At 40.0% G+C, this 24,067-nt stretch overlaps 1 protein-coding gene across 1 annotated transcript in view; it reads left to right on the top strand.

Moving 5' to 3' along the window:
- The first annotated feature begins 495 nt into the window (after positions 1 to 495).
- Positions 496 to 24,067, top strand: part of TMTC2 (transmembrane O-mannosyltransferase targeting cadherins 2) — a 389,565-nt gene continuing 365,993 nt past the window's right edge. The window contains exon 1 of the mRNA XM_054580170.1: positions 496 to 678. Coding sequence (XP_054436145.1) covers positions 596 to 678 — 83 coding nt within the window. The 5' untranslated portion in view covers positions 496 to 595. The remainder of the gene's footprint in view (positions 679 to 24,067) is intronic.

Genomic DNA, 24,067 nt, shown 5'->3' on the forward strand with positions numbered 1-24,067 from the left:
GAGAGCTAATAAAGAGTGAATGAGCTGCAGCCGCTGTGGCGGCCGGAGTCAGCCCAAGCAGCACCCGATCCTTGCGCTCGGGCGGCGGCGAAGGGAGGCGGTTCGCCGTGTCCCTCCCACCCGCCCCTCTTTTTCTCTCTTCCTCCCGCTGGTCCCAGAGCCCGGCTCGGTCCGGTCCCTCTGCCCCCATCCCGCACTCTTCCACCTCCTCCGCTTCCCACTCCTCACCTAGGGCGCCCCGAACTGCCATGGGTTAGGGTGGGGGCCTCGATCCGCGGGAAGGACCAGCCCTGTGCATCCGCCGGGGGGCGCGTTGCCCGAACGCCGCTAGCGGGCTCCGGGCATGGGGAGCGCGGCTTGAGCCGGCACCCGGAGAGGACGCAGGAGCTGGGGCGACGCGCTGAGGAGGAGGAAGAGAGCGGTGGTTTGGAAGGACCCAAGGGAAGAAGGGAGGGATAGGTGGGAGGGTGGGGAAGCGAGGGAAAAGTGAAGCTGGGAGGAGAAGGCGGCGGACGGTGGGGATTGATGCTTCTGTTTTTTGTTGCCGCTGCTGCCCTCGCGCTGGGAGCTGAGCCGGAGGGAAGGCAGTGGAGAGATGATTGCAGAGTTGGTCAGCAGCGCTCTGGGGCTCGCCTTGTATCTCAACACCCTAAGTGCGGATTTCTGCTATGATGACAGGTAAGGGGGTGAGAGTGAGGGGTGACGGGCTGCGTGGGGACTCCGGTTTAAGGCTGGAAGTGCGTCTAGGAGGAACTGGTCCGGCACCTGAATTAGGAGACGCCTAACATTAACACCTAAAGCAGAAACACCCGGGACGCGAGCGCGCTGGGCGGGCTGAGGGAGTTTGGATTCCTAGTTTGTAGCAGGTTCTCTGCCTTGCTTGTCGGCTCTTGGCAGACGTTTAAGTTTCTTGGCGGAAATCGCAGCAATTTGGGAAACTGTTTAATGAACGTATTTAAAAAAAGTCTTAGGTATTTCTTGGTGCAACAAAAGCACGTTGAGCGATTTTACGTCTGGGTTGGAAGGAAGCCGTTTCCCGCCCCCTAATAGATCTTCCCTGTAACGTTTCCGTTTATTGATGGGACGGACGCTTTTATTTCCCGAGGTTAAAACACACGTTTGACAGTTGCCAAAATAATGGAAAGATGATCGTACTCTGCTTCAACTTTCCCTTTTGACGTGTAGTATACTTTACTTTGAGCCAAGATAAGGCTGCTGATGGTCTCTCCTTCCCCCGCCTCTCGAATGGATGAAGTAGCACTTTATAAAAACCTGGGCTTTCATTTCTGTTTGGGAGTTGTACATTAGATGTTAGTGATTTTTTTGTGCTAATTGGGGAAGAGGACGCCTCTAGAGACTGAAATTGTCGTCTGCATTTGAGTTAGTTTGGGTGGCTAATGAGACCTGAACTGTTGTTAAAGAAACTGCATCGATTTCTGGAAAATGTCACAGTTGTGCTCGTGGCTCTACCTATTTTTTAAACGTTGTTAGTATTTAGAAGCTGATGAAAAGCTCCAATAGCCATTAGGGAAAATTTCAATTTGTGTCTTTCCAGTCACTTAATCTGATTACAATTAAAACAGATGCATAATTAAAATATATTAGGGAGAACAGCTCGCCTGGCTAAACTTATTAACTGTCCTGGGGTGTTTCATGCTCCATTGAAATTAAACTATCCAAAAAGTGAGCACAGATTTACTTTGACAGCTTTTCAGCAGCCTCTCTGGGCTATGGAAAGTGAATGGATCCCTAGGGTCAGGGCGAAGTAGTGAGTGAACTTACACAAAGTGGTTGATAGTGAGGGGAGGTGAAGGCAGAATCTTCTCTTGGTGGTAATTAGCCGTATTCTGTATTCTGTGGTGTGCCCACTCTCTGGCTGAAAGCATGGTCATGGATATATACCTTCAGTTAGCAAATTTTAGTTCACACAGGTCTGTTGTGAAATCCCCTGATAGTATCTGCAAAGACCTCCAGCACACCCTTCTTAATGCATTTTATATAGTGTCTATCAGAGACTAGCTGCTAGGAAGCCCCTGCTAGACATAAACTTTCCCTCAACTTTTAAGCCATATACAGATTTTAGCAATTATGCTACATTCTCTGATAAGTAAATGGTTTGTGAGAGGGGCTGCTTCTGTTACTTCCAATTTTGGGTTGCAATGCACCTGCTATTTCTAGAATAATGGGAAGAAAAAGCGTGCTTCCAAAGATGGGTGACTTTTCACAAAATAAGTTCATGGACAAATCTGGGCAGTTACTGGCTTTCTTGGGGACAGTTTGAACAGTAAGCACTTAAACCAAGATTATGCAGCTTATAAAAAATAACTTAATGTCATATTGCGACTATTGTAGACCACTGTGGTAAATCAAGCATTCCTCTTGTATTGTCTATTGCTGTCCAGTTCTCTAAAAATGCATGTCAGAAGAAACTATCCTGTGAAGATCAAGGGTGAAACTAACCTAAATTTGCATGCCCATTTTTCTGTAGATTTAGTGCTTATTTTGTTTTCTTTAATCATCAGCAAGAATTGTTAGGATTTTGTAATTTAGGGAGAATGGTGCAGTGTGATGATAAATTAGTTGTGCTTTGATGGTGGACAATCGTTATAAGTTCTTTACATGCTATAGTTTGAATGGAGTGTTAGAATTGCTGACTTCTCCCTTGATACATAGATTAATTGATAATTTGCCCATATCATCTAGTTGATAACATGTTCAATATGTGACATAGGATGTTGAAGGTCTGTAAATAAAAGTTATGCTTTTGCTACAATTTTAGAAGTATATTTTACTTTTAATTTTCTAAGTGGCAGAACTGTATATGCAATCACAAACTTGCTTTTTACATAGCCTGGAAATTATGAAATACATATTAATAGGATCATGGAACTTAACTTGGTGCCTGCATTGCATGTTCAGGTAATTCAGTGCCAAGGTGCACTGTTAAGTTGTGGTTTTCAGATACTAGTACCAACTATCTAACTTCTCTTGCTCATTGGGGTCTGAAGCAGAGAGAGAGGCCTGGGGAGTCAGTGGAAACTGTAGGATGATGATAATGTGTTTATTTCCACCACTCCATTTCAGACTACAAAGGCTCAAGTTTAAAACTTTGTTTAAACTACATCTGTGGATTCCACTGCCCCCCGAGGAACTTTTGTGAAATACAGCTTGGTAAGGAGAGGCCAGTGCAGGAAGCCAGAGAGCAGCGCTGAGGGCGGGAGGTGGCTCTCATGCTTGACTTGCTTAACTAAATCAAGACTGTGCCTTTTAGCTGAAGAATCTGGCAGTTACTGTAGGAGGGCTTTATATTGCTTCAGCTTAAAAATTATTGCTGTGGTACTTCTCAAAGTTATCATTTCTTTTAAGTATAGTGATCAAGTTTACTTTATAAACTCTCTATATAATTACTTTCAGTGTTTGATGTAGTTTGGTTGAGATTAAGTGGTAATCTGAAACATTCTTATAGCAAAATCAATTTCCCTATGGTAAAATTTAATATTTTACAAGTGTTTTTCTGTGCTAAACTCAAGAATATGGCTAAGATGTGATGAAACAAACAGTAAAAGAGTAGAATTCACCCTGTCCGATGAAAAAGCATATAAGGTTTCAACTTCATCCCCCCTTCCCTTGCCTTCAATCTAGTAATGATTGTATTGAATCTTAAGTTGTGGTCAAAATTAGAATTATAAATATGCAGTCTTTGCCAAATTTTAAGTCATGTTGCATATGTCTTCTTGAAGGACTCTCTCTTTTTTTTTTCTTTGAGAAATTTGGTGTTTAGGTCAGTGGAAAAAACTTGCTGACCCAAAATTCTCTGCTGTCTTATGTATTTGTTGAGAATAATAGTACATCATTTCCCGTTTAGCCTCTTTAAAAATTGTACTGTTAAAATGCTTGTATAGAGATAACACTAAAAGACGAGTCAGTTTACTTCAAAGTAACAAAAGTCAACCCTGTTGGTAGTCTGACTTTATTTTGTGCATACCGTCTAATTAATGGCATACCCTTTATGTTATATACCTAGAAAATAAGATAATGCAACTAATGTAGGTTTTTATTCTAATGTGAATAAAATAATGCATTCATTATTAAAAAACAATTTGAGATTTTGAAAGTGGGAAATGGTTTGAGGCTGCTTTGAAAATTATTTTCCTTATTGCTGATTTTGCATTTATGAAGCTCAACTGTGATCGTTAACATTACCTTTAAGTTTTTTAGCTATTCCATTTTGCAATAACTGTGGCAAACTTGGAGAAAGAGCTCCATGGCAGAAATTTCTAATCTTGAATTAAAACTACTCCAAACTCATAAGAGAACATTCCTGATTTAGTTATTTACTTGGGTATAAATGTAAATCTTACTTTTGTTTTAAAAAGATACTATTTTATATTTAGAGAGAGGGTAAAGGAAGGTAGAAAGAGAGGGAGAGAAATTACAGATGTATGAGAGAAACATCAGTCAGTTGCTTCATACACACGCCCCACCTGGGGACCTGACCCGCACCTAGGATACGTCCGGACTAGGAACTGAACCGGTGATCCTTAGCTTTGTGGGGCAGGGCTCAACTGAGCCACTCTGGTCAGGGCATAAATCTTAGTTTTTATGGAAACACTAGTTAGGATGTTTTTTCCTTAAAGTCATTGATAAACAGTATTTAAAAAGAAGGAAGATTTAAGGCATGTTAACAAGTTGTTTAAAACTTTTTTATCCGAAAATATTCAGCTATTCCTTCTACTTGGTCTTTAATGTAATTGTCAGTTTGGGTTTTTGGCTTGGGGTGATCCTCTGTGAAATGATAGTCACTCTGTTAACTTGCCCCTAAAAAGTTATTTTGAATAGACTTGCCTTGGACCAGTGTGTTATTGGTATTTTAAAATTCTAGTATGTTAAACCATTGAAGACATACCTGGTATTTAAAAGTGTGTTTATAAAGAATTACTTATAATATCAAAGTAAATAAGGGAGAAGTTTGCTTTGTATCAAAGGTTATCCTATCAGATCTATATTGGAAGAAGCCAATGTGTGCAAGAGTTTTTTTTTTACCCTAATTTCCCTCACAGTTTATAAGACTGAAAAAAATGCAAGTGGATACAATTTATAGTTTATGAAATATTTTATGTGACTTTTTATTTTGTTTTGATTGTTTAATCAAATCTTTGTAAATGGTTAATTTTGCTGTTTGAACAAGTACATCTCAACAGTAAATTAAAATTAAATTTAGGTGAAACCATTATGGACTGTTTTGCCTTACCTCCATTGAGACCGTCACATGGGATTTATTCTGGCAAATGACCCAAATACAAGCACCAAATGGACGTTTACAAATGCCATAGGGAAATTGCTTGCCAGCCATCTGTCTCTTAGTTATTTTCATATACATGTGTATTTTTGGCTGTATTATTCTATATTATCAATTTACATTGCGTTGTCTTCTGCACTTAGTTTTTGTGTTATTGTGCCCCTATTGTAACGCTGAATTCCCTGCTGCTATAACTCTGAAATAGTTCCAACCTTTGGGATTACAGTATGACACAGGAGTATGGTTTGTCTGCCTGATCTCTTTGTTGCTGTTCAGCACAGTAAAAGCACTTGTTTAAAATGCCTGTGATGGTGCAGCTGTTTATCACAGGCGATGGGCACATTTTCTCTAAAAAAGACACCTCCATAGTATTAGGAAAGGACAAAGGCATTGTTACCCTTAAAGCATTATGAAAAATCGTGGCTGACAAACCTGGTTCCTTATGACTTTATTATTCTCACCAAACATTTAACATAGTAATACTCACCTTTAAAGATTTTTGATTGTCTCTTGGAAGGTAAGTATTCGATCAGCTTTCAGTACTTACTTGAATGGCTTCACAAAACTGACAAGTGTGGCATCCTTGATGGGAAGGATAAGTGGGTTGTTGAATGTAAAGATCTCTCCTCTCGGAACAGCTGTCCTCTGTTCCAGTCTAGTTGGAAAAAAAAAAGTGTAGAGGTATAGCACCAGGAACTGCATTACCTTCTGTTTTTCATAGGATGAAAAGGCATAATACTTTGAGTAATTACAGATATAATGATGTACAATGCTAGATGTTTCTTTGAAGATTTGATTTGTATGTGCTTTGGAGGAATAAATAACTACATTCAATAATTCACTAATTATGAATATTGCTAGACATGGGTTTCTCATACATATGGTGCATAATACAAACAGCAGCTGTACAGTAGGTACTGTAAGCTGTTTGCGAGTCTGATGAGAAACATAAAAATTCAGATAGCTTGTCCTTTAGCAGAATTTCCCTTGAATTTACTCACGTTTATTTTGATCGATACTCGTACTTTAAAACTTTTATTGGGACTCTGTCAGCTTCTTTCTTGGGACATCGGTGCCCAGGACCCATGGTAGATAATGTGAACTGGTGTTACTCTGGTTCTGGTGCTCACTGGCACTTTACTCGTACATGGGGAAGCTTTGGACTACGCCTCCCAAGCCATCCGGGTCACTTGTTTTCCTTGGAGGTCTCTAGTGGCTGAACTCTTGGAGTTAACTAGGTTTGCCTTGACTGGTCGTAGGGATTGACGCAGAGATTTTTGGGCTCTATTGTCTAGGCAGTTAATTCTAACAAGATGCAGGACTGTTAAATTTCTGTGGATCTCTTTTCCTCCTCTGTGACAGTTTACTTTTCCATCACATTTGTCAGTTTTTCTGGTATTCAAGGTTTCTTAGAATAAAAGATATACATTTTCTTTTTAATCTTTTAAGAAATTTTGGGAATTCCGAATTTGGGTTCAACTATGACCTTTTCTCTTCACAGGTAGGTGGGAAATAATTGAGTGAGCCTATTGACTCAGGAGAATTTTGAAGAAGGTGGGAACACAAATGATTTGTTTTCAAGATTTTACGTTAAAAATTGCTATCATGTTTTTAGAGTATTTATTGTGTTCACAGGCATTTTATAAGATGAAGTTAATTTAGACAACTAAAAATGAGTTTAAGGATAAGCTGGAGAGAGAGATTCTGATTTGGTCATGTCTAAAAAATTAATATGGAAAAGAGATTAGAATTGAACATTCTAACTCCACTGTTAGATTCCATTTTATTGTGGAATTCAATGTTATGTACATTTATTTATTCAAGGCTCTACACATGCCATGTTGCTTGAGGGCAGTGCTACTGTATCTTTTTTTAAAGTGCTATAGTGCTTGGCAGAGGAGATGCTATTTGCTTATGGTAATTTTCATGTAAGTTTTTGTTTCTTGATTTCTTTGTAAGGGCATTATGTGATTTCAGAATGAGGCAGGGTCTGAAGCATGGCGCAGCATGCAGTTACAGTCAAAGAGAGTGACTAAATTACGTGATATGTCAAATGAAACACACACCCGTGTCCTAAGAGTAGCAGCTGTGAGCTAGGTGTTGTGGCCAATGGTTTAATTAAGAAACAATGGATAAAAATTTTGCCATGGAGTAAATGAATTTATTGACATTTGAAACTGAAAAAGTCACAAGTTTTGATAGTGAAAGTGCGCTTTTTCCCTAATTAGACTATTGATTTCTGTAGAAGTAGAACGTTTTGACTGTCCAAGCCTAGAAATTCTCACTTGGTGTCGTTTAGGAGTATTTTAACTTCAAAGGATGTGTTATTTGCTGAGGAGTGGCCACTGGGGTGCAATATGGCCCTTGACATTTTGAGCAGTGTTAAGTGATGGCACTGAAGTATTTCAAACAGCCAGGTTTCAGCGCTGTTTAAAAATCCAGTGGGAAGAATGACAATCCATATTCCTGCATACCTGAAGTTCTTTGGGTATTAATTTTAAGGGCAGTTGGCAAGTTTGCCTCTTAAAAAAAGAGGTATATTTTTTAAAAAGATGACTAAGGCTAGTGCAAGTTTTACAACTGTTTTATGAAATTTTGTTTTCTTGTTTCAATTGCTTATACATATTCTGTAAAGGGACTGAAAGGATTGCAGACTGGGGCCTTGTTTTTTGTTTTAATCTCTCAGTTGGGTTATATGTCTGTTGTTCAGAATATCATTGTAAAACATATTGTTGTTTCTATTCTAAGACCAAGATTATAAAACTAGTCTTTGAGAGAGGCAGACAAGTGAAAACACTTTGGGAAAAGTAAACATCTTGTTTCTGTTAATTTCCAATTTGTTCCACAGTGAAAGCATGTTGGGCCCTGCTTTCTTTTCTGGTCCTGCTATCTCTCTGATTAAAAACGAGTCCATAGTTTTACTCTTTACAAGGTCAGTGCATGTCAAAGTGATATCCTTGCAAATTGTGTTCTCAACAAGGGGGTGCCTTAGGCGGTGGCTCTAGAGAGTACATTCACAGGTTTGCTGGCTTTTCTCAGTTTGGAGAAGACGTTTGTCATAACAGAGCCCGTAGGGAGAAGGCGTTCTAGAGGTAGAGCTAGCAGCTGCGATGTTCCCCTGGGGAACCTCTCTCATTGTTTTATAAACTGTCTTTTGGCTACTTCTGTCTTCCTATCTTCAGGTTTTTAAAGGTATAAATTCTGAACTGGTTGCCTTGGATTGTAAACGATGTCTTAACGTGGATCCAAATTTTCTGTCAAGTGAACTTTTAGAACAGGATGTTCCTTCCCTCCTCCAGTAATTAACTACAGGTCTGCCCTCCCAAAGCAATTGAAAAGAGTTCATTTTGACAAAGAAAGCTTCCAATGACAAATTTTCCAACTGTAACTTTGCACAAGAAAAGTTCTCAGATGATGAAGAAGTTTAATCAGGCAAAAAGACATTTTTATTTGCAGAAATAGGCCCTTTAGAGGGAGGCAATTATTTATAGCTGATGTGAAAAACTGGTATACCTGAATTCATTTGGTAAACCTCATTTAAAATAAAGTTATTCTGTTGAAAGGAAAAAAAATGATTTTGAATTGTCACTGAATTTATGTTAAAGAAATAAACTTTTACACTTTTATGCACTCTATAGGGATATGTACTAGTTTAACCAAAGAAAATGAATTTGAGACTTGAATAAGAACCTATTAAAGAAGCCAGAGTGCAGCCACAAAGTACTAACTGTAGTTTGCCACAATCTAGTCTTCTGTTTACAATATTCCATTAAAAATGATTTCTTCAGTTTTGGTTCCTCCACCTGTCTGTGTAAGGAGTCTTTGTATTTTTTTTCTTTTGAAAACTGGTGTGTTTTGTTTTTGTTCAGTGTTGAACAGAAAATGAAACTTGCCTGTTTTAAAACCTCTTGTATGTCATCAACATAAACAATGTCAACCATTTCTATGAGAGAGTATTTAGTAGTTATTTTTTAAACCCATGCCAGAAATGATACGGAGGGAGCCTGTCGCAGGCTGGGGGCTTTAGACCTGGTCCTTTCTCAGAACTTGCCCTGGTGCCTTCATCCTTTGATATGGCCTGTTGCCTCTAAAAGAAATCTTTTACAACGCAGTTTAAATGCCTAGTTTCTTTGAACCCAATAGATCTCTCTGTACTCCTCCTTGTGGAGCTGGGCTTCTTGTTGGATTTCTTTCTGTCTGTATGTGTGCATATTTCTAGATCAGTACTTCCCACACTTCAGTCTACCTGCAGATCACCTGGGGTTGTTAAAATGCAGATAATGCCTGGAGTGGACCAAAGAGCCTGCATTTCTCTCATTCCGAGGCGCAACAGATGGCTGCTGGGTTCATGGACCGCACTGGAATAAGAGTAATGAGGCCCCGTTTCATTTGTTTTACAGACACTTGGAAATGCCACCCAAATTCCTGGATTAAAAAAGATTAGGGATAAATTACTTCTCTTCTTTGTATTGAGTGTAGCCATTTTATTTAATCTCTCTGTGTTGTTTTTGTATGTGTTTAATCATGACATCTCCTTTAAATTGATCATATGGATTTGAGGTATTGTGTAGCTTTTGAAAAGGTAGAGAGCCTGTTTCAATCCTAGGAGATGAGTTCTGTTGAAATATCTGTTACCATCTTGTATTACAGTATTCTGTTCTTTGTAGCACTACTGTGCATACAGGCGTTGGATGCTGATTTTGACAAATAAGCTGATACGCAGTTGCCTTAGGCTTATGACTTGAATAGATGCCTTAACTGAGTCTCTATAGTCAGTGCCTTTATTAGTTTGTACTTTTTTCAGACAGTCCCTTGTAAGGAAATTTAGCTTACGTTGCATGGAGATTTTATAAACTGTGGGGAGGCAGCAAAATATAAGTGTTTAGGAAGCTAAGAGTGGGACATAAAGAGTTATTAATGATATTCAGGCACTGGGTGATGCTATTGGGTGAAGGAACTTACATAGAATTAGAAATACTTGGGACCCTGTGGTTTTTTAAAATCTGGTACACTGAACCGTAGCCTTTGGGCACTTTAGGGGCTTTCTGAATGAGTGAATGCTCTGTATAGCTGAAATTTTACATCCCTATTTAATGGAAATACTTTTAAAGAACCCATTCTAAAATGAGTTATAGTTATTTCTTTCTTCTTCAGATTCTGTACTGTGTCCTAGAGACAGTTTAGTAAACAAACATTAGGCCAAGATAGAAGACTGGAGTTTTAGTCTTGGAGTTACCACTTTACTAGCTAAGGACTCAAACCACTCACCTCTCTAAAACTTGGTCTTATAATTGCTTAGGAAGTTAAAATAACAGCGATAACTGCCAACCACAGAGTGAGGATCTTGAAATGTTCTCTGTGCATTTTAAAAAGCTGCATGGCTATTGTTTTTGATGTATAGCATGTTGGACCAGAGGGTCAGGGCTCAGCTTATTAGCATCTACCTCTCTATGCCTTAAGAACAGAGCTGTGTTACTGCAGACTTTCCACTCGGAGTCTGAGTGAGCTCACTGACTGAGCTCCTATGGGCCCAGCTTCTAGGCTCCCCCAAACCCCACCCATACCTCTATCTTTGAAGTCTCTCTGTATAAGCAGCTCTTCATCTCCTCTGTTTTGTTTCTGTTGCTTCCCCTACATTTCTGGTCTCTGTGTGAAGACTTATTTTGAATAGACATTCTGGTCAATCTGAGCACTTCTTTGCTTTTGCAGGGTAAAAGCACCAATTACAGTGCATTGGGTGTAAATAATCTTTGGTACTTTGGTTCTGCTGGCAGGGCAGACTCATGGGCTCCCTCTTGAGCGGCAACCCTTTTCCTTTGAGGCATATGTTCAGATGCAGAGCAGTTCTGGCAGCCCAGTGATTGAAAAAGCAGTATGTCAGAGAAGCTGTTTTTTCCTGGGTGGAAGTGTTTGTGTTAATCAGTCCTGTATTGAGAATCTGGAGTCAGTATGCCTAGCACATGTACTGGATGGCAACATCTAGTATCGAACCCTGGCAATACATTTTTTTGTAACTAATTAGAAAGTATTAATTTTAGACCTTTTGAAGCAACAGAGTGGGAAACAGTAAAAAAGCCGCAAAAATTTTGCAATCAGAGGATCTAGGGATCTAGTCCCAGAACTATGAACTTGCTAATTGTGTAAGTTTGATTGTGTTACTAAAACTCTTTTTACCTTCTGTTCCCTGTTCTATAGAATAAGGATAGTAATACAGTTGTTAGGATAACTGAGTAAGTTACATGAGGTCTGTCCAGAAGGTATCCAGCCATATACTATGAAAAATAGAGACATTTAGTGCAGAAGATGCAAGATATAAGAAACATTGTACATAGGATAGTGAAGACTCTGTCCCCATCAAAGTAGGCACTTTGGGACCTCACACAGTTCTCCCAGCCTCCAGCTGCTGCCCCATCATATTTTCCTGAATCTCATCGATGGTCTGAAATCTCTTCCCTTTCAAAGGTGACTTTAGTTTTGGGAAAAGCCAGAAGTTGGACGGTGCCAAATCTGGGCTGTAGGGGGGCTGAGTCACCTGGGTGATTTGATGTTTGGCCAAAAAACTGCACTAGATGTGATGTGTGAGCAGGCACATTTTCGTTATAAAGCTGCCAATCACCAGCTGACCATAGCTCGGGCCTTCTGAATCATCTGAATAGTTTCTACGAGGAATGTTCAAGCTTAATGCAGAATCTCACGCAGATTCATTGCTCTACTTGCTCATTTTGAATGCCATGGCCACACAGTACCCCTGCTCACTCAATGGCGTCTACTGTCCCCTACTGACTAGTACAGTGAAGTCATCATTGTCTACCATGCTTATTCCAGTCCGCTTTCCTTGGCTGCCAGGTTACGTATATGCTGTGCAAACTGTTTTCGTTATATTAATAATGGCTGGACTTTTTCCAGATAGACCTAGATCGTATAAAGTGCCTGGTCCAGCATCAGTGTCTAGAATAATTATTAAATATTTCTGTTAATTAAGAAATTGTTCATTAACTCTTGCTGATAGCTTTAAGTCACTATATAACATCTGAAAGTATTGTAGAGCATTTAGGGATTTTTCTTAAAACCCAATATTCAGTATTTAAATTTATTTCTAGTAATAGTCAAGTTAGGATTTCCGATATATTTAGGGTACGTGAAAGGGTTCAATGAACTCTATTAAATAACTACTGAGTTTTGAAATTAATTTTTATCTTGAGTTTGGAGAAATGTTGAAAGCTGACGGTTATACACACATGCATGCGTGCACAAACACACAAATTTGGCCAATAAAATATTTGCAGTGTATATTCAATTAAAAGTACACATGTAAAATAGAAGTAGGATGTCCTGTGTCTTCTTCACCATAATCGACTTTCTTTTCTCAGTTAGATGATACTTTGAATAGTAGCATATGCAAAATTATGATTTCTTAGGATCTTGTAAGAATTATTTCACTTCATAAACTATACCTAGACAATGAAAAAGTTTAAAAATGAAAATCCAGAGTTGTTTTCAGTTATATTGGGAAAGGTCATATTGAATTAAGAGTTAGCTAAATCCCAGGAATATTTTTACGTACAGTCTCTTTCACAGTGCTCAAAACAGATACAAAAGCTCTGTTTCTTCTTTGAAACCTTTTCAGGGAAGCTTATTATTTTCTCTCATTACTGTGCACTCTCACCAGGCAGTAAATTCATACAGCTTGCATTAATTTATTTACTGGTAGTTCTGCATTTAAGAATATGGATCTCTCTTCCAGTTAGTACAGAACTGCCACATGTTGACTTGACATTTTTCAAGGGATTCCTTATATAAAGAGAACATACAACTTTCTAGCTCTAACACTTCTTGCTTTCCATTCCCGTCCACCCAGAAGAAGAAAAAACTTTTTTCCTTCAGAGTCAAGTATGTTGAAGGTCTACCATATTGTTAACAGAGTGTTTTCTTTGAACCGAGGGCTTGGCTTTAGTAATTCCCCAGGGTCCCGTCCAACTTATAACAGGTCAAAATTCTAGGGAAATGGGTTTAGTTGTTTAAGAAATATATTTGCAATTGCCCAATTTGGGGGCAATTAATGTTTTAGGTAAAACATTGGCCATATTGCCACACATATGATGGAAAAGGAGGTCCATTAACACAACAAACCCCATCAACCAAAAATCTCCGTAATAGTCATCATTTTATTTCTTTTGTGTTACCTTATTCTCAGTTGGAATATTTACTCTGTTCCTATTGATAACTAAATTCTAACAGCAAGTGGCAGCTCCTAAAAAGGAGAATGGTTTTGGTTCTTGTTGGATTGCAGCCTAGTTTTCTCTAGTGCACATCTGTTCCTTGGAACATTTTGAGAATATTCAGGTGAAAATTCACCCAGTATTTTAATAAACCACATTCTGTTACTGATATGTTTTTAAAAAATCAATCATCTTCTTTAATTTAGGAGAGGAAAACAGTTGTTTTTTTGCAGGATGGCTCTCAGCTCTCAGGAATTAATTTCAATTAGTACAAGAAACCAATAATTTAGGACCTTATTAAGCATACCTCAGCAGTTGATATTTAGAACGAAACAAAAGAGTAGCAGTTGCATTTCTCTAGAATGAGGAGTGGATGGGAATGGTAGGTATAATATGTCTATAAAATGAACTTTGGTGAAGTTGAGTGAAGTTGATTTGAAGATTGTGTTTGCCCCTTTCTTGCTTATGAAATAGTACTTTCCCTTTATGGTAAGGAGAAATGATTATGCAGAACTTTGGAAGAACTTTCTTTGTTGGGGGGAAACAAGCACTGCAATGGAAGATGGGTATTCTTTTGTTTGGTATCTGTGAATTGGAACCAGAGCAGCAAATGATTATCAGCTTCTAGAAGTGGGATCATTGTAAGAATGAGTGTTGAATTCAATTCTGTTTGTGGTAGTACTTCTTCAGTGTTTTAAAAATTGTTCAGTATATTTTGATTACATGCTGAATTTTTGGTACGTGTTATAAAATAGCAGCTTGCTTGTATTTTTTATAAAAAGACTATCATCATAATAAATGCCCATATGCTCATGGTTGTGTGCTTGCAATTTGAATTCTGAGGATTCAGTATTTTGGGGGTGGGGATTGGATTTATTTTTCTACCTGAAGCCTGAAAAACTTAGTAAGTTTAATGTTAAGTTGGTCAGTTTCTACATACACCACAGACCTTATAGATTAGACCATGGATGTCTTTTGAAAGTGAAAATTGTTTTTAATAGTAATCATAATCTTAAATTTTTCATTTTTATTTCCTTTTGTCTTATCATTATGAAAAGTAGTTGAAAATTAAGTTCAAAGACTTCCTGTAAATCAATAGATTTGGTAAGAACACTGTTTAAACTTTTTCTCTAAACCTGAATAACAACTTAAACAAACCAGTACTTAGCCCGATTGTTTTTTCTTTAGGCATCTTATATAAAAATTAGAGTAAATATTTGTATGCAGCTTACCTACTGCGTTTGAAGGAATTCTTTTGTGTATGCCTGCAAGCGGTTTGTGTGCTCAGAAAGAGTTTACCAGAATAGACTGAAATTGGTAGAAATAGGCCAAAGTAGTACTGCAGCCATAATTGCAAACTGGAATGGTGTTTTCTCTCAAAATCTTGAGTAAGTGGAAACTAATGAATGATTTCTTCTGTTTAAATACTGTCGTTGGTTTTCATTTACTTAAAGAAAGTTATTTGTATTTTAAGGGTTTTTTTTCCTTAGAAAATCACATCACTTGGTGCTAATTCATTGGCATTCTTCACAAGCTAACCTCTATTCTTTATCAGTCTTGATACTAGAAAAACAAGATGAATGGAAATTAGGAAGGAAGTGAAAATTGTAAGTAGGTGATTATCCTAAGATACGCATCAATCAAAAGTTTTAACAATACTTAATAATGACATTGCAAATTGTTTTGTTGTATATTCTGAGCAGTTACCTCAGAGGCCGCAAATGACTAGAACTGATGGGCAGAACGGAAAAGCAAGTGTATGTTTACCATTTAAGCAGTCTGATTTCTGCACATTATAGTGTAAAAATATGATAATTCTATTCAAAGTTTGGGAGAAAGATTTGAATATGGTTTATTTTAAATTCAGGAAATCAGCTCAAATAGGCCTTGGCTTTTGATTTAAAAGTGTGAAGCCATTCTTACCTAGAAATGTGCTGTCTTGCCAAAAGCATCAGCATGGGATGCTGTCATGTCAGCTCATGGCATGCGCTGTATCCCTGTATTCTTTCAGCAAGCATTTGTGAGTGCTTAGCCGTGTTAGGGACCATGTTAAATATTGGAGGCACCCAGCGAGAAGGAGATTTAGTTCACAACATTAAGGAGCTTAGAGTTTAGTGGGGAGAACAAGTAAGCAGTTTGTCTAAAATAGGGACATACTTAGGATTCTAAGTGAGTACATAAAGGGGCACTTGGCACAGACTGGAAGGGAGAGGTGAGGGAGGCACTTGTGAGAGCTGACTCCTGAAGGACAAATAAGAGTGAGTTTATTAAAGACGAGAGAGTGGGAGGAGTATTTGAGGGAAATGTGGAGGGAGAGAAAGGCCTGGTGTCTGAAGAGCCAGGGCATAAAGCTAGAGGAGAGGGTAGGGGCAGGGAGGGAAGAAAGATGAATTGGCAAGGTAGGGGGGAGTCAGTTGAGAGGACCTTGTGTTCCATGATCAAATTTGGAGAATCGTTTGAAGTAGGATGAAATCCAAAGCAGAGAGATCAGAAAGGTGTCCATTATAGTATTACATTGGCTATATAGGATTCTACATGATCTGTAGAATTATTTTAGAGGATTTGTATTCTTAGTGGTGATGAGGGTTAACATAATGTAGGAAGTAAAAAGGAAAACTGAGTATTAAAAATGGGAAGGTGATGAAAAAGTTGATCTCACTTTGTAACTAGCTGCCTGTGGTGGTTTGGAGGAGAAAGGCTGTTCCCAGATTTCTGTCTTGGACAAGTGGATAGAATAGGAAGCACAGAGGTAGGTGTTTTGGGTGAAGGGAGTTGGGAGGATGTGCCTGTTCTCCTCAGTGAATAAGAGGAGAGGTGAGATGTTAGACCATCCCTGCTCGTAACACGTACACGGTGTGGTACTTTGGAGTGTGGTATGCCGGTATTGCTGCTTTGAACTGCTGACACGTTGTCACTGAGGCTCTATTTTTGCTAGCATGTTACATGTTATTTTTATAACAAGGACTCTTCCATTGGAAATGACATAACCCCAGTTCAGGGAATGTAGAGCTTCTTGCTTGTCTGAACGCAAGAGCTCTGATGCGGCCATGACAACTTCATTTTTCTCCCCATCTCTTGGTCTGGCCATCGTGGTAATTGTGGCCATGATGGTTTCTTCCCTAATGCTCAGACATGCTCCATGAAGGCCCTTATTTATCCTGACTGAAGTTTAAAACTTAGTCATGAAGCACAGTTCCTGGCTAGGGGAATGGTGGGGAACTTTGGCCAGGCTAGGGCCATGCATGTGGCTGAACTTATGGTCTGGCACGTGAGTGGAGAAGAGGCAGGTCTACCAGTCGCATACGATGTGCAATAGGTTCACCACAGGAAAGAAGGGACTCTCTTAGACGGAAAAGCAAGGTATTTCGGGAAGAAAGGAAGACCACAGGTGTTCATGGAACCTATGATGTCTACTTCCAATCTATTCTTAATACCCTTGGCAATTTGAGTAGTACCCTTTGGTGCCAACTTCATCATGAATGCAATCTCATTAGTCATGTTGTTGCCAGACAACCTTGTGCTGTTCCGGAACAGCCAATGGGGTCCTACTGCTCCTGGACCACAGGCAAAAACTCTCAGACAGTCTGGTGCAAAGGAAAAGGAACCCTTTACTTAAAGTATATGCTGTGTGAAATAATGGCAGGTTTCTCCCTCAAAGCCTGTTTCCCCTAAGACATCCATCGAAAATCACCCTGCCGCCCTCTGCCAGCTCAGTTCAGCAGATCTCTACCAGGAACCTCTCCTCCCATCCAAAGTACCCTCTTTTTCATTCTTGGGAGTCCCTGCGTCCAGGCGTCTTACTGACGGCAGGCTCTCCCCTTCCTCTGGCCTCTGCCCTGTGGTGGTCGGTTAAGCCTGGTCCCTCACGTTAGTGCGGTGGATCCGAGGCTATGCCTAGGCTGAAGCAGGTGGAGCGGTAGTGACCAGTGACGGGGAACTGCCCTTATCCCAGTGCCTGCTGGAGGAGGAAGCGGTGGCAGGCAGTGGCTTCCTGCGACAGGCTGCTGACCGATGGGGGAGGGGCGCAGGGGTCTTCCGCTGACAGGCCAGTGCTGGTGCCCCGCCCCCCACCTCCCAAGGAGCAGGCGGGTGGGTGGTGACCAGTGAAGGAGCCCTCTGCCCGAGGGGCGCAGGGCACAAAAGGGCACCGACACTGATGGCTTCCCACGCAGAGGACAGTCATGGAGCTTGTCCTCGGCCACTGCCTCCCAGGACCCTCCCTTCCCCCTGAGCCTCCTCCCTTTTAACCAGCCTGGGGCCTGAACCCCTCCTGGCTGGGCAGGTCCCTGAGCGTTCAGGGAGGGGTGTGGGGAATGCTCCTGGATAGTGTGGTTGCCGCAAGACCTGCCAGTTCGTGGGCCTGAGCCCCCAGCCACAGAGCAAACAGTCTTAGGAGGGAAGAGCAGAAGCCTGGGTGATGTGCTCCGTTTTTAAAGACCGCCCCCATAATTCCCGAGGGGCAGAAGTGGTATGTGGCTCCCATCCAGTTACCTTCTTAGCTCCAGGCATCAGCCCTTCACCTGCTTTTCTGCTGAACCCTGCATGCGTTGTCCTGGTTGCCAGGGTGACTCAAACACATGGGGCCTCCCCCATTTTTGCGAGGGGTATCACACTGCCCCCCCCCACCCCGCCCCCACTCCCGTTACTAAGTGGCCTTACTCAGTTATGGGTAGTCGCCCATATGAGGTAGGATGTTTTTATAGGCATGTGTGTGCCTGTGTGTATTTTGGATTATCACCCAGTGTGGGAGTGGACACTATGGCCTCTGGGCCGAATCCTCCCTGCAGCTTGTTTGATAAACAGCTATACTTATTTGTGTAGGTATTGTCAATGGCTACTTTTCTACAACAGCAGTGTTGTGTAGTTCCAACAAGGACTTTGGGGTTTGTACAGCCTAAAATATTTACTATCTGGCTCTTAACCGAAAAAGTTTGCCGTTCCCTGATTTAAATGGAAAAGCATGCTTTTACAACTTCTCTAGCAATCTTACTGAGATTGTTAAGGGCATACCTGGGCACTCTCAGGGATTCTTGACATTAGATGGGTAACGCAGGTTTAAGATGTAATTTAGGAGTGAAAGCTCAAGGTCAGACTTACAGATGTAAAATTTTACTGACTTCGCTTTCTCTTGGATGGCAATACAGTGAGCACTGTCTGGAGTTTTTTTTTTTTTTGGAAAACTTGGCAAATATGCTGTCTAGGAGTCTAGGATAGAAGTAAGTGACTAGATGGCACAGACCCCACACCTCTAAGAGAGTTACAGTTTTGTCCTAACTAGTCCCTCGAACCTGAGCAGGTTGAGGAGCAGTGTGTTTCCTGCAACAGTAAGTCTTTAGATGTTTGTGCCCTTGGGCCCTGACGTGTGCCCTTGGCCCCTGACATGTGTCCCTGGCAGTCCTGTTTGGCCTGCAGGAAGTGCCTGCTGCTTGGGCTCAGAGAGGCGGCTTCCAGGATGCTTGTGTAGCTGTTTGTGAACCTGTCTCCGCCTGCCCCCGCCCCCGCCCCCAAGCTGCAAGCCTGTGTTTCCAAGCAGTTGTTGCCCAGCTGTCTGCTGCTTTGTTACATTGTTTCAGGCTCTGCTTCAGTGTTCTCTCCAAGCGGTTTGCTTGACCTCCTCATGGGTATCTGCCTTGCTTTAGCTCAGCTCTAAGCAGCTGTTTGGTATTCTTCTGGTATCCATTTTCTCCTGTGGTCTGCCCACAGTCTTCATTTTCTGGGATTGAGGTTTTGACACCTGCAAAGTGACTCTGCGTCACTGCTTGGTTGTTGACAGCCTCATCCTGATGCTTTTTTGTTCTTTGGGCTTCCCAGGAGGCACCCTTGATAAAATGTGTTCAATAATGTATTGCTGTGATACCAATTTTTTTTCTTATTGGCAAGGAAAAAGGCCGTATGTTTCTGCTTTGAACTGGATTGCCATCTTCCGCACTCTTTGATAGCCCCCATTTGTCAAATGGTTGCAGCTTGGATATGGTTGTCCCCGGGTAGAAAAATCAGTGTCAGGACCAAGATTTCATACTGTACAATTATATATGATTCTTATACTTTCAGAAATCTGTTCACTTATAGGGCCAGAAAGTGTGGGTTTTACGAAACAGTAGTTTTGTAAATTTGTAACTCAAAGGTTGGTTTGCAGATTTAAAGTATTATGTAGATTAATCCTTATTGAGGAAAATGCTGCCTTTGGTATTATTTTCAATAGCAAATTTGAAAAGTAATTATGCACATGAAAATTGTAGGGCATGATAAATAAATGGAATGCATTTTAACAAACAGCTACCGTTTTTACTTAAAAACACCAACCTGTTAATTTGATTTCAATAAGAACCTATTAATAATTCTTAATTAAAAGACGGGTAGTAAACAATTTCTGCAAAAGCAAACCTTTAAGTAGAAAGGTTTTGACCTGGAATTGGTAAAATCAATTAAATTATGCTGGAAGAGACACATTAAATCAAACATATACTATAATACTTGTTTAAAGGGTATCATAATATTCTGAGTTTGGCGAAAGTTCAATCTTAATGTTAAATTTTATGGCAAATATGTAATATATATTCATTTATTTGCAAACTTCAGCTAGTCATGAGCCAAAGAAGAAACAATCAATTTACAAAATAACAGAGAGGCAGCACATTTTGTTGAAGGCATTTCTAGGCCAATCATATTTCTGTAGTTTTTTCGATATGCAAGTGGTGAATGGCTGATGTTGTTGTGAGCCAAAGAGATGTGAACGTGTCCAGGCAGCACTTACATTATGTAACGCTTGCAGGTATTTTGGTATCAGTGAAATACTTTATGGGAGTAATAGGAAAATGTGTGCTGTTGAAATTATATCCATAAAAATCAGTGTTTACATTAAAGTTTTCTTCCCATCTCACATTTCAGGTTTAAAGGTTTACTTGGTGCTACACGTTCAATTGAGACAGAGTTCCCCTCTGGCAGGGTTTCATGTCATGTCTTAATCTACACATCTAATTGGCTCTGTTCTAATCGCAGTGATCATTTTGAGCTGATGTCAAGGAAAATGTGTCTTCCAACATGGATGCGCTGCATGCTCTGTTTTCTCTTACAAAGATTCCAAGTACATTGCAATCTTTTGTGTTGCTCCTCTTAAATACAGTTGTCATAGTTCATCTCTTTTGCTTAGTTCAGAGTAATTGCTCTAAACAAGTGTGGGCATGGTTTCCTGCTTCTGCGAGGAGGCTGCTTTTTTCCTGGGCAGCCCAGTATTTCCATCTCAAGGCATCTCCAGTTCACCTGTTGTGTAACTAAGTCAAGATCTGGGTGAATCATCATCATTATGAATATGATAAAGGAATAAGGCGTTAAAAAGAAAAACATGTAGAAGTTGTATATTTTAGTTTCCCAAGGGAATAAAAAATTGAGAAAAAGGACTAAACGATTTTTGTTGAAGAAGAATTAAAATCGAGTATAATGGAGCATTGACTAATGTGTGTCATTGGGTTTATTCTAAAAAATTTTAACTTTTTGGTGATATTACATTGGTTAAGTCAGCAACTTGTCTGAATGTGAGGTTGTTCATCTCTGAAGAGGACAGTAATTTAGATCTCAGAGGGCTGTTAGGAGCTTGAAATCCAGTTCAGCTTCATGTACTTTAATTTTCCATCAAATCTATCAGGCACTGAGTTAAAGGAATGACATACAAATGGTGAATCATGAGGTCTTTGGTTTTAAGGACCTCAAAAACCTTCTGGAAAGTTACCACATATCTTGATGTCCTACATGACTGAACATTTTGCAGAAATAGGTATACAATGGGAGACTGAAAGAACACTTGATTACCTTCAGAAAGACTGAAGTAGGGTTCACAGAGGAAATGTCAGATCGTTAAAATAGTAGAAACCTCAAAACTGGAACTGGAGAGTTTTGCATGTGTCCTCAGCATGGATAACGGTAGAGGGAAAAAAAGAAAAAGGAAACAGGGTGGGATATTGATCCTTGGCCTAGCAGATAATGAGGTCAGGAGGAAGTAGTATGACCTAATATGGTGGGGTTCACAGATGGAATTATTGGTGACGTATCTACCATAGGAGTCTGAAGATGGACACTAGACTCAACTGTCTCTGTAGTTCTGTCTCCCGACTTCCCTCCCTTAAAGCACTGGAATAGAGGAGAGTTCAGGAGACCTAAGTTTGATTCCTGTTTTGTTTTGTTTTTTTCCCATTGACTGTGTGTGAACTTTTACATTTACTCAAGCAAGTACTTACTTTGCATTACCCCATCTTGTTATTGCTGATACACAAAGATGTATCTGAATGAAATGTGCTTTCAAAGCAGCCTTTTATTTTGGTCATGCATTTTTTGGCCATCTGGTGAAACCTATGGGCTTCTTCCCCCAAAATTGTCTTAAATGCATAAAACAAAACATATGCAAGCCCCCAAATGGAAATATATTTATCAAAATACTAAAACCCCAAGTCTTTGTGTCATCATATATATAGGCTTCTTTATCGACCCACTAAATAATACAACCAAGTGGCAGATTCATTAACCATTATGGCATCGAAGATGTGATGAGTGTAAACGATTTTTTGAAACATTTGCGATAACTATGCTCTGATAGCAAGCATCAGTGATTCCTACTAGTGATAGTCATGGCCATGGTTTTTTGGCTTTATTCATAATTAAAGGCAATGCTAAATTTTCCTTGGACAAGTGGAAACTCATATATACCTTTTTTCCCCCCCCATCCAAATTCATGGATTCCTTATATTCTCTATGCATTGCAGGATGAGAAAACCTGGTGGGACAAGAAGACAGTTATTAAGATCCTGTGAAGAAACAAGGCAGAAAATAAAGGCCATCAGGTGTAGAGTGGTATAAGATTTCTTAGGGTTTCACTTTTCTAACCTTGAGGGGTTTGGCTACAGTCAGTAGCCTGATATCTAGGACGTGGAAGTTCACAGAGTCCATTGTTGACTGCCATTTAAGACCCCAGAGCTTACAGTTGTCCACTACAGGATTGTATAGGCCAACAATGTTGAGATTTTATTTGCCTTGTCTAGGATTTTAATCAATAATTATATACGTTCAAGGATTTTAGCACTGTTTAGCTTATATCAATTAGAAAAACTGATTGTTAGCCTTGACTTTTGACTAAAATGGGAAGATAAATTGTGAAAAGACTAAGGCATAGAAACTATTTGAAAGCCAGGCCTTGGGTTGAGTGTGGCTGGATATACTTAAAAGGGGTTGGTGGAAAAAATGTTGGAAACCACTGATTTGGATAATCTCTGTTATCTCTTTTAACTCTGATCTTTTCCTCCAAATACCCTTGATACTTATGGCATACTGAAATAAGTCTAGTTTTCCATGGATTCTGATGAAAGAAAAGAAAAAAATGAAAACAGATGGAAAACCTGAAAAGTAACTCTTGGTTGATTGACAGTAAATGTAGAGAATGCTTTAGAAAGGAAATGAAATGTTGTCTCCAGCAGATGGAAGTGTGTAAATTTTTCCTTCATTTTACAGCTAGAATCATTGTGAGTAGTGGTGTTTCAGAAACAAAAGAATAGGAAGAAAAATTGTATGATTATCAACACAGGTAGAAATAAAAGAAAGGGTTCACATTTTTATTAAAGGCTTACACCGAAAAGAAAAGTCTCCCCTCAGAGAAGTGGGTAATACCCTTGCTTCCTGTTTCCTGTCATGCTTTGTCCTCAGCACCCTTTATCTTTATCTTTCGTTTTTTCCTTCTCCCTTCCTGCCCTCTCATACCCTCTCTCTCCTTCCTTTCTCAGTTTTTTCTCCATGCTTCTCCTCCCATTCCCACTCACCTACCTCCCTGCCCCATCCTTTCCCTTCCCCAACCATCCACCAAGTTCCAGTGATGCTGAACTTGGGCTCAAGAAGAGCCACCTCATTGAATTGATGGCACTGAGAGGGCATCTTTTTGTATATTATATCATTCCGCTCTGGGCAGAGCAGGCACCTCTGAATCATTCTAGATGGTCCAGGGAGCCTAGTAAACAAAGCGATACTTGATCTAAGAATTGGGAAAGGCAAATGGCAGTCTTGGAAGTGCTGGAAATTGGCTAGTTTCCCTGAAGCCCTATGACTCACGCATTCAGAAAGCTGCAGGTTGTTTAGCATGGCCGGGACCAACGGTGTATTCTAGAGACTGGCCAGAGAAGGAAGTAAAGTAGGGAGAAGTCGGTTTGTGATGGGCCTTGGGTGACAATCTGAGGAGCTAAATTGAAAGTCAGGGGGAGCCTGTGAAGGAGAGAGTAATGATCACACTTGCATTTTGAGAGATAATACTTGGACAGAAGTAGGACGGATAGATTAGAGGAACATTCAGTTGAAGGCAGAGAGATCAGACAGAAAGCTTTTGCACTAAATCAGGAAAAAGAATTGAGAGCTGTAACTAAAGCTGAGGGAATGGAGAGAGAGAGGCAAATTCATGGGAGTAAAGAGGACTCTGGAACTTGCTGGCTGGATGTGAGAAAGAATACAAAAGAATGTAAGATTCTTGAAGTTTCTGATGACTGTGTGGATACTCAGTATTCCCTGTGTGAACGAACAT

This window comes from Pteronotus mesoamericanus, unplaced genomic scaffold, assembly GCF_021234165.1.
Source record: "Pteronotus mesoamericanus isolate MK-2021 breed Mesoamerican mustached bat unplaced genomic scaffold, CSHL_Meso_final contig_56, whole genome shotgun sequence".
NCBI lineage: Eukaryota > Metazoa > Chordata > Mammalia > Chiroptera > Mormoopidae > Pteronotus > Pteronotus mesoamericanus.